At 37.2% G+C, this 10,793-nt stretch overlaps 2 protein-coding genes across 2 annotated transcripts; both read left to right on the top strand.

Annotated features, from left to right (window-relative positions):
• Positions 1–893: 893 nt before the first annotated feature.
• On the top strand, positions 894–2,240 carry LOC120258663. The gene has a single exon (XM_039266112.1). It carries the CDS (start codon positions 894–896, stop codon positions 2,238–2,240), a length of 1,347 nt encoding a protein of 448 aa, XP_039122046.1.
• Positions 2,241–8,691: 6,451 nt separating this feature from the next.
• On the top strand, positions 8,692–10,002 carry LOC120258662 (scopoletin glucosyltransferase-like). Its single transcript, XM_039266111.1, has one exon. It carries the CDS (start codon positions 8,692–8,694, stop codon positions 10,000–10,002), a length of 1,311 nt encoding a protein of 436 aa, XP_039122045.1.
• The last annotated feature ends 791 nt before the right edge of the window (positions 10,003–10,793 follow it).

Genomic DNA, 10,793 nt, shown 5'->3' with positions numbered 1-10,793 from the left:
ATAATGGTAACTACTTAGTACAAAGTAGGACGATGAAACCTATACCGTTAGTAATTAGCACAAACTAGAACTGTCAAACTAGCACCGATTAATAATTACCACAAAGTAGGACGATGAAAATTGCACCAGTCAGTACTTAGTACAAAGTAGGCCTGTCAAACATGCACAGGTCAATAATTAGGACAAAGTAGATTTGACAAACTCGACCGCCAGAATCAACATCAAGAATGCTCAAAACCAAAGACCTCAAGAATTAGTTCAAAGTAAATTGGTGAAACATGCACCGATCAGTAATTAGCACTGAGTAGGGACGACCAAACTTGCATCCGCCAAGAATTAGTACAAAGTATGCTCGCCAAACCTCGCACCGCAAGAATTAACACAAAGTAAGACTGGCCAAACCTCGCACTCTGCTAGTACTTAGCACAAAGTAGGTCGGTCAAACCTATACCGGTCAGTAATTAGTACAAAGTATGTCAGTCAAACCTCCACCAACTAGTAATTATGACAAGTCAAACTTGCATCAGTAATTAATTAGGGCAAAGTATGACGGTCAAACCTGCACTGGTCAGTAATTTGTACAAAGTAGATCGGTTAAAGCTGCAATGGTCAGTGATTAGCACAAAGTATGCCGGTCAAATCTGCACCACTCAGTGATTAGCACAAAGTAGGACAGTCAAACCTGGACCAATCAGTACTTAGCATAAACTAAGGTGGTCAAACCTGCACAAATCAGTAATTAGGACGGTCAAACCTTCAATGTTCATAAATGAAAATTTCAAAATTCGAGCTCTTTATATAAACCAACATAAGTAGGCCATTTTCACTCTTGCATACTATTTACTCTCTTTCAACTCACTCACCCATACTTCTTCTTCTTCTTGTCTTCAACAATGGTAGAGACTTCACTTGTATTGGTTTACTACAATTGTTCAATCACTGCCAGTGAAGAGACAATTATATTTTTGTCAGAGGATCAATCATATTTTTATGTCGAAGACGACATCTCTTATGAAAATTTACAGAGATCCATTGAAGAAAGCATTGAGACTGCTGACAACCAAGGAGTTTTATGTATCAAATACCGGCTCACAATTTCTTTAGGATCAGGTAAGATTTACTATTGGTCATTCAAATTTCGTAATGACCAAGATGTTCGGATGATGTTCGACTGCCATAAAAGAAATCCAGATATTGGCATTATTGAATTGTACGTGGAGTTCAGCGCTGCAGCTTTCGAGGGTGCTCCTTCCCAACAACAAACCGCCCTAGATAACGAACGCAATATGAGACGGGAGAGGATTTCATCAGCATGCCAAGTTAATGAACCTGAATGGCTCTCTACGGAGTGGAGGGCACTAGATGATCCACCACCCAATATTTATTTTACTAATTTACAACATCTACAAGGTGGAACAAGTTCTTTTCATGATACTCATGAAACCGAATTCGGTCAGTATGGGCGATCCAGTGGAGACGATGAGGACGACGGTGGTGACAGCTTTGGGGAAGACACTGAAGCAAGTATTGATGACATTCAGTTAGAAAAATACAATCTCGAAGATGTTCCAATGCCCGGCCATAATTTCACGATGGCACCAATGGAGCCTCCAACACATATGAGGGCCCTTGATTTGGAAGCAATGTCCGCACAAGAATTCCGGGAGTACCCTTTATTGTATGCCGACACATTAAGCGGAGCAACGACAGATGGAGATCTGCATGTAGGCATGAGGTTTCGAAGAAAAGATGATGCTGTGACCGCAATTAAGCATTACTGCTTACTTAAATCTGTCGAATATAAAGTTATCGAGCCTGATCCGACTCGATTCTCCGGTAAATATAAGTCATATGGTGATGGGTGCAATTGGAGGGTTCACACATCCTACAGCAAGCAGAGACAACTTTGGGAAATTACAAAGTATATTGGGTTTCACACGTGTTCATCAGCAATGATCTCGCAGGATCATTCGAAGCTGGATTCAAACAAGATTTGTTGCCAAATACAAGCACTAGTCCAACAACAGCCAAGCATAAATGTATTGGTTTTAATAGCGAAGATCAAGAATCGATACGGATACATACCGACACATAGGAAAGTATGGACAGCTAAGCAAAAAGCGGTTGAAGCAGCATTTGGCAATTGGGAGAACTCCTACAACGAATTACCAAGATGGCTATTAGCGTTGCAACAGTTTGTTGTAGGGACAATAGTTGATCTTGAGACCCAGCCGGCATAGATGGACCTTACCTGGTACATGATACTCGAATCTTTCATAGAGTTTTCTGGAGCTTCCCCACGTGCGTGGAGGCTTTCAAATATTGCAAACCGGTCGTCCAGATAGATGGCACCCATATTTATGGCAAATACAAAGATACTTTATTGTTGACAATCGCATAAGACGGTAATAAAAAAATATCCTCGCCGATTGGTTTTGCCATCGTGGAAGGAGAGACCTGGGTGTATGGACTTTCTTCTGCAAGCAACTTATGTTCTAGTGTAACACCATAACAAGGAATATGCTTGATATCTGATCGCCATGAATCTATCAAATCAACTTTTAGATCACTTGGCCGTCAGATGAGTGCTCCTCGCAGCACTATGTTTCATCAGACGTATATATCTCGGCCAATTTAATGCGTCGTTTCAGAAACAAAGAAATGCAACAGATAGTTGTCAATATTAGCAAGTTACAAGATTATTTTTTTTTTAATCTAACTCTTACATTGTTGTTTACTTCCGACTTACCGCGTTGTTTGTGAGGAAAGGTGTACAGGCACAAGCTCAGATCGCGTTAGGCCTTATCTTCTCAGAATCACTAATGAAGGTAATGTAAGAAAATCAATAAGCAGCATCCAACATTTACGTTCGTCAATTCGACCGTGAAGAAAAGTCATTCATGGTAGATGAGATGTCACCCCCGCAATGTATGCGACAAGCTAGCAGTTTTTGCATCAACCTAAGATCACATTGGTGTGACTGTGGTGCTTTTCAGATGCTACATTTTCCATGCTCAGGGCATGTCCTCAGCAAAGATGCTCACATATTCATCTACATTGGGAGGAATATGTCGACAAAGTGTATAGGCTTTCAGCATGCTTTCTAATGTATGTCATAAAGAGTTTGAGCCAGTATTAAATGAAGAATATTGGAACCCTTATAATGGTCCACGTCTAAGTCCTGATATTATGATAAGAAGACCGAAGAAAAGAAGACCAAAATCTACAAGGATTTATAACGAGATGGATATTAGGGAAGGTGTCCAACAAAAACGTTGTGGTTTATGTCGCAACGAAGGACATAGTCGCCGAAATTATACCAACATTGCCGGTTCAAGTAGTCGGTCGTAATGTACTCTAAATGTCTTCTTTGTTGTAATGTTTTAATGATGTAAGCCTTCCATATAATTATAACATGCAATGGCTTATCATTAAAGCCTTTTGTTAAAGCATATGAAGAAAAAACAAATGCAAAAAAAAAAAGTAAATTTCAAAAAATACACAACATAGAACACCAAGCAAAAAAATACTACAGATGGTTTTTCGCACACAATAAAGAAAAAAAACAACTAATACAAGAGTCTACTCTCACTGTTTACACCGCCACCTCTCAAGAAAACATCGAGGTGGATGGATATCTCTCATAGGGCGCCCCGTGGCCTAGGTCTTCGTGCTTGCTCGGGTCGGGTCAGTCATCGATGATTCATTCGAATCATGTATCGTCGAGGCCGGAGTGTTCGTGTTCACGCAAAGTTCAAGGGTTTGAGGGATTCCCTACCTTATTGCCGAAATGAAGTCGAACGACTACATCGTCCGCGATTCCATAGGTGGATGAGGTTGATACTCAAATAAATTCCACACAAAGTCCATCCCCGAAATCAATTGAGTATCCGCTGGGCTCAACCGAGGAAATACATGGAGATGAGATGATCGAGTAACGTTGATATCATCTGATGAATGAAAATGACTGATACCCTTCGTGATGTGGTTGTCGAGGAATATGTGCCTCGTTGTGTTCTACCCGAGAACTATGCCGATGACGTCTTCGTATAGGAGGACTCGGTGGTGGTAGAGATGGCACTATGTCTCTCACCCGACGAGTATACCCGCATCCATACTCCCTACCAAAAGAGGATATTACCCTCTTGATCGGGGCACTGCATTACCCGTAGTTTTTGAGCTGGCACGGGCCTGCAAGGGTACGCCCCTCACCCCTACCCGCATTCCTTACCCTTACCCTTACCTGCTAAAAAGGGTATGGGTAAAACCCTGCACCTGCATTCTTTATCCTCTCATATATATATATATATATATATATATATATATATATATATATATATATATATATATATATATATATATATATATATAATTTTTTATTAAACTAAACATTTACCCACAATTACCCAATATCTATTTTCATGGTGATTAATTTAAAAATAATAAGTCAAATTTTTTCTTAAAATATTATTTTAAATTTTATTTAATTTTTATATTTATATTTGATAATATTATCAGAATTAAATTAAAAAATAAACAAATATAAAAAAGTAATGTTATAATAATTTATTCTATAAATTATAAGAACATCCTGAAAAATAGAATACTAATAAAAAATCAATTAGATATAACTTATGAGAATTACTTATAATGTTTTTTATATTCAAAATCTTACTAGATGTTTACAAAATTTCAAGCTATATAAAATACAAATAGTAGATATATGACAAATTTTAAAACAAAAACCAAGATTATTAAACATGAACAAAACAAAAGGTAGAGTTACTATTGAGTCCTAAATAGATGTCATTTTTATGTGATTATATAATTTAAGATAAACAAATATATATCAACTTATAATTTTGAATTTATGGATATGTGTTTAAAGATTGTAATGTAATGTATAATTAATTTATTTTTTTATTATTTAAATTTAATTCGATAATTTGAACAACGGGTAAGCGGGTACCCTGCGGGTAAGGATAAGGGTATGATTTTTTTTTACTCTGAAGGGTACGAGTATGGGGTAGGGGTTACGGGTACGGGTAAGGGTTTTGGCATACTCTACCCATACCCTACCCGTTGTCATCCCTAGGTGGTGGCACATCTACAACTACTATTGGAAACACTCTGAGAGGCCCTGGAAGAGTGTTCCCTCTCGTACGAGGATCCAACAGGTCCTAATCTGTCGATAAAAATAGTATGGTGTTAGTAGTATACCAGTCATAATATTCCACCGACATTGCGTTATTCCCGGCAGGAACATGGAGGATGAGGCAACGTGACGCTCTATCTCTCCAATATCCAATCCATCTTCTGTGCATCAATGCTCAATCTGTGTCAATTCTGCCATGAAGATCAGAATCATAGGTCGGTCCAATGCAAACTGGATCGAGAGGAACACCTTGGGAGAAGCCAAATTGTCTTGTCACTCGATTTGTTTGTGGCACTTGTGCGATTATTTCGTTCGAATCATAAGGCCGCCATATAAACTGTTGAAAATAGTTTACCAAATAATCAACGATTATTAATACCTAAAATATGTGCATGAATTATCAGTTTTTTTTAACAACATTACTTGTTGCATCTCCAACCGATCTAGTAACTGCCTATATACCTTCACATTGTGCTTATTGCTGCGGCTATCATCATCCACTTCAATGCGCCCCCACATAAAAAATGAGAATATATTATAATTTCAATATATTACAATTGAGTGTAAAATGAATCATCAATTTTATTTACTCTCACCTACGAGCCAGAAGAAAGGATACGATAACACAGGTTCGAGGGGATATACTTGAAATCCTGACCATGCCCATGATTGAAGTAATATCATAGATCCACTGATATTTTTCATATCCTTGTTGGATGCACGGCATAAAGACATGTACAGAGTTGCTAGACCTGCTGAACCCCAACTGTATCTTCATGCTTCTGTAAAATCCCTCAGAAGTGGTAACCACTTCAGATGAACCCTGTTCTGAGACATATATGGCATGAGGACACAACCGATAAGCCTTAGGATATAGGCACGTACATAACATTCTATCTGTCGTTAACTTGCATCGTATGGCAACATGTCAAATGTTTCCTCAAGCCACGTTAGAGTTATACTTTGACCTTTTCTTTGCTCCGCCACTGGGGACCACTCCGAGCAACTCAAGATGACAAAGCACTTCCCTAAGCCTAAGTCCGCCTCGATGACTTTGTGGTCACGTAATGGGTAAGCCCAAGAATAGCGCCACGCCTTCCAACGTGATTGTTGTCCTCACCGCATATAAGGTAGAATGTGTGTGTTTCAGTCCGCCATCTCTCCACTAATGCGCTCACAAGAGTGGCATCAATTCGGAAATTAAGAATTTAAGCCGCATGATAGAACCTACCTTCTCTTAAAAGGCCTATAATTTCTAGAGGAAGCTATACGATAGACACATATCTACACCTAAGAACCCGCTGTAAAAAGTTATAAATTAATTAATTTCATATTAAATGGAAAAATAAAATAGGTTGACTTGAGAAAATATAAGACACGAAAAAATCATAAATTTGAACATATACCATCGAAAAATTAAATATGATTGAAGAGTAAACCATAAACATTGGTGTGTTATTTATGTAATGCATCATCTATCTAACCTAATAATATAATTATTAATACGATTAATAATTATGAAATAGTACAATATAAACTAATGATTTAATATAATTTTTAATAGAAAATTAACCTAATAATATACTAGGTTATCTAAATAAACATGCTTCGGCCATAATATAACAATTATTAATACAATAAAAAATTAACCTAGTAATATACTAGGTTATCTAAAATAATGAATTAATGCAATTATTAATAAAAAAATTAACCTAATAATATATTAGGTTATCTAAATAAACATGCTTGAAGGTTAATATAACAATTATTAATACAATAATTAATTATAACATAATAAAAATATTCATAAAAACCTAATGACATAATACAATTATTAATAATAAAACAAAAATTATCTAAAAAAATATAGTGGGTTATCTAATTAAACATGATTGAGGGTGCTAATAAGATAATTATTAATACGATTAATAATTATGACATAATACAATTATTAATATAAAATAATGACTTAATACAATTATTGATAAAAAATAACCAAATAATATACTAGGTTATCTAAATAAACATTCTTCAATGTTAATATAATAATTATTAATACAATAATTAATTATGACATAATAAAAATTATTCATAAAACCTAATGACATAATACGATTATTAATAATAAAAAAATTACACTAAAAATATAGTGGGTTATCTAATTAAACATGATTGGGGAGCTAATAAGATAATTATTAATACGATTAATAATTATGATATAATGCAATCATTAATATAAAAATAATGACTTTAAAAACAATTATTAATAAAAAAATAACTAAATAATATATATACTAGGGTTTTCTAAGTAAACATGCTTCAAGGTTAATATAACAATTATTAATACAATAATTAATTATGATATAATACAATTATTAATAAAAAAATTACCAAAAAATATAGTGGGTTATCTAATTAAACATGCTTTGGCCGTTAATAAGATAATTATTAATACGATTAATAATTATGACATAAAAAAATTATTATGTGAAACTAATGTTTTAATATAATTATTAATAAATAATTAATTTCAAGGTTATCTAAGTATACAAAAACATTACATTTTTCCGACAAAATGGATGAAATGTGATCACTCAGTAATCTTAAGAACGCCATCGAAAATTGTCAACGGAAATCTGTGTAAGTATAAAATACCTGAACAATTAGAACTTGAAATAAGATTAAAATGGGAGAAAATGAGAATGGAGGAGGAAATAGTATGAAGTGGGAAGTGGGTATTATATATATAAAAAATAATAATAAAATAATTCAACGGTATATCCATTAGTAATGTGTTAGTAAAGTGGCTATGGCACCGGGTTTGTTTCTCTTCTCTGAAAGCCGTTAGTAAACCATCTCTTTTTTTGCTTTTTATTTTTTTTATTAAAAAATTACAAAATCAAGAAAACGGGGAAATTTCTCCCGTTTTCAAAATTTTTCAATTAAAAAAATAAAAACGGAAGAAACTCACCCGTTTTCTATATTTTAAAATAAAAAAAATAAAAATAATAAAAACAGAGAAATTTTTCATTTTCCACCAACTTCCGTAATTTTGTAAATAATTCCAAACATGCATAATTGTAATATTAAAAAAAACCACATGAAAAGTGCTAAAAATAAATGCATAAAATAAAAAAAGTTTACAATTTACATGGACTAAAATCAATAATTATATAGCCGAACAATAAAACACATGATAACATGAGAGATTTCAGTGTTCAAATCCTACATTATCCTCGTGAATGATATAAATAGTATCCTGGTTTATTTTATTAAATAAATAAATAATAATAAAAGCTTACCTGGGTCCTGGAGTAACTCATCAGAATAAATAAATCATTGGGCATCCTTGCATAAAATAATCTGGAATTCAATTATTATTATTATTAATTATACATCAATGAGCTGGGAATCCGTGTCAGTCCTTCTGGCCGATTCTCACGTGCATTTCACGTGCTTATCACGTGTCTCTCCCTCGCTAAATACCGCGCAACCTTGTTCTCTTGCTCTTCTCTACGCTATCCGAACCCTCCGCCATGGATTCCAGCGACAAGCTTCACCTCCTCTTCTTTCCCCTTATGAGTCCCGGCCACTTCATCCCCATGGTCGACATGGCACGTCTCTTCTCCTCTTTCCCCAACGTCCACTGCTCCTTCATCACCACTCCGGCCAACCCCATCACCATCTCCGCCGTCAACGTCATAACCATTCCCTTCCCAGACCCGTCCATCACCGGCCTCGCCGTCGGCCAAGAGAACCTCTCCACCGTTCCCACCTCCGGCTTCACCACCTTCACCACCGCCCTCTTCCACTTCCGCGACCCAATCACCACCCTCCTCCACGACCTCCGGCCAGACGCCCTCATCTCCGACTCACTCTTCCCCTGGACGGCCGCCGTCGCCAGAGACCTCCACATCCCTCGCATCATCTTCCACGGCGCCGGTGCCTTCCCTCTCTACGTCTCCTCCAAAGTCCTCTCCCAATTCCCCATTCAAACCCCATCCTTCTCCATCGCAGGCCAACCTCACGAGATCCACCTCCATAAAGACGGCTTGCCGGAGCTCTTCTCCAACTTTGACATGCTCCGGCAGCTGGGTGAAGCCGAGTTCACCAGCTACGGCGTCGTCATCAACACCTTCTACGAAATGGAACCCAGCTACGTAGATTACTACAAGACCAACACGAAAGCTTGGTGCGTCGGACCCTTGTCGGAGTTCGGGCGGGAAGGAAGAGTGGAAGAAGACCACGAGGTGCTCTCATGGCTGGACAACCAACCTGAAGGATCAGTAATATATGTTTGTTTTGGGAGTTTGTGTCACTTCACGGCGGCGGAGTTGAGGGAGATAGCGGTTGGGTTGGAGAAGTCCGGCGAAAGGTTTGTTTGGGTGGTGAGGAAGGAGTTTGAAGAGGATGAGGTTAAGGAGGAGGAGTGGTTGCCGGAAGGGTTTGAGAAGAGGGTGGAAGGGAGAGGGATGATGATCAGAGGGTGGGTGCCGCAGGTGAAGGTGCTCCGGCGAGCGGCGGTGGGGTGGTTTGTGACACATTGTGGATGGAACTCGTTGCAAGAAGGGGTGGTGGCCGGAGTGGGGTTGGTGACGTGGCCTTTGTTTCATGAGCAGTTTGTGAACCAGGAGTTGGCGGTGGAGGTGATGGGAGTGGGAGTGAGGATGTGGGATGGGTTTCTGACGGAGAAGAGGGGAGGAGGTGGTTGTGACGGCGGAGGAGATCGCCGGAGTAGTGAAGAAGGTAATGGGAGGTGGGGAGGAGGTGGAGAAGGTGAAGAGGAAGGCGAAGGAGTATGGGGAGAAGGGGAGGAAAGCGGTGGAGGAGAGTGGGAGTACTTTTGAGGATGTGAGGAGGTTGGTGGAGGACTTGGAGGCTCGCCGGAGGGAGAGGATGGTCGCCGGAGGTTGAGACAAAACGGTGATGTATCGCCGGAGCAAGTAGTAATAGTTGGTAGTGGTGATTGTCTGTGCTTTGTCAGTAATAATGTTGGGTTGCTTTTTCATTTTGTTTGTGGTTTGATGGGGCTTTTGTTTGACTTTCTGTGGACGAAATAAAAATAAAAAATTAGATTATTTTGTTTTGTTGCAAAATATATTTTTTTTTTTTAATTTGTAAAAATAATTAGTTAATTCGCTGATTCCTGAAAATTATTTTTATTTGACTTTATTTGCTTTTCTTATATATATATATATATATTTTTTTTTTTATGTAAGTTAAGGAATTTATAAAACGATAATCAAAGCAGTAAAATAAGGCATGGATAAATTTAAGAAATTTGAAAATTGATCTTAAGGGCTTAAAACTAAAAAATTTGCAAAAATAAGTACTTGCATGCAAAGTTTTAGGGATAGGTAATGTAATGAATATTTCAAAGTAGGGGTAAAGGTGAATTTAACTTTCAAACTCTTTCAAAATGTTATGCGTGCAATTAATTTAAACAAATCAGTAAATCAACATCAACACAGTAACAACTTAGCATCAACAAATCGACACCTAATCATCAACCAGTCGGCAACAATTCAGTGGCGAATATCATGTGAGAAAGTGTTAAATAATCAACTCGTCAATCGTCATCAACCAAATAGAAGTCACAAACCAATCATAAAATCAACAGCATTTCATACAAAATTCA

Source organism: Dioscorea cayenensis, chromosome 4 (assembly GCF_009730915.1).
Source record: "Dioscorea cayenensis subsp. rotundata cultivar TDr96_F1 chromosome 4, TDr96_F1_v2_PseudoChromosome.rev07_lg8_w22 25.fasta, whole genome shotgun sequence".
Lineage (NCBI taxonomy): Eukaryota > Viridiplantae > Streptophyta > Magnoliopsida > Dioscoreales > Dioscoreaceae > Dioscorea > Dioscorea cayenensis.
Note: the sequence above shows the minus strand (reverse complement) of the source record. Positions and strands in the feature narration are given on the sequence as shown.

Coding starts and splice junctions, on each gene's coding strand:
- LOC120258663 (XM_039266112.1), top strand. CDS start 894: ATGGTAGAGACTTCACTTGTATTGGTTTACTACAATTGTTCAATCACT.
- LOC120258662 (XM_039266111.1), top strand. CDS start 8,692: ATGGATTCCAGCGACAAGCTTCACCTCCTCTTCTTTCCCCTTATGAGT.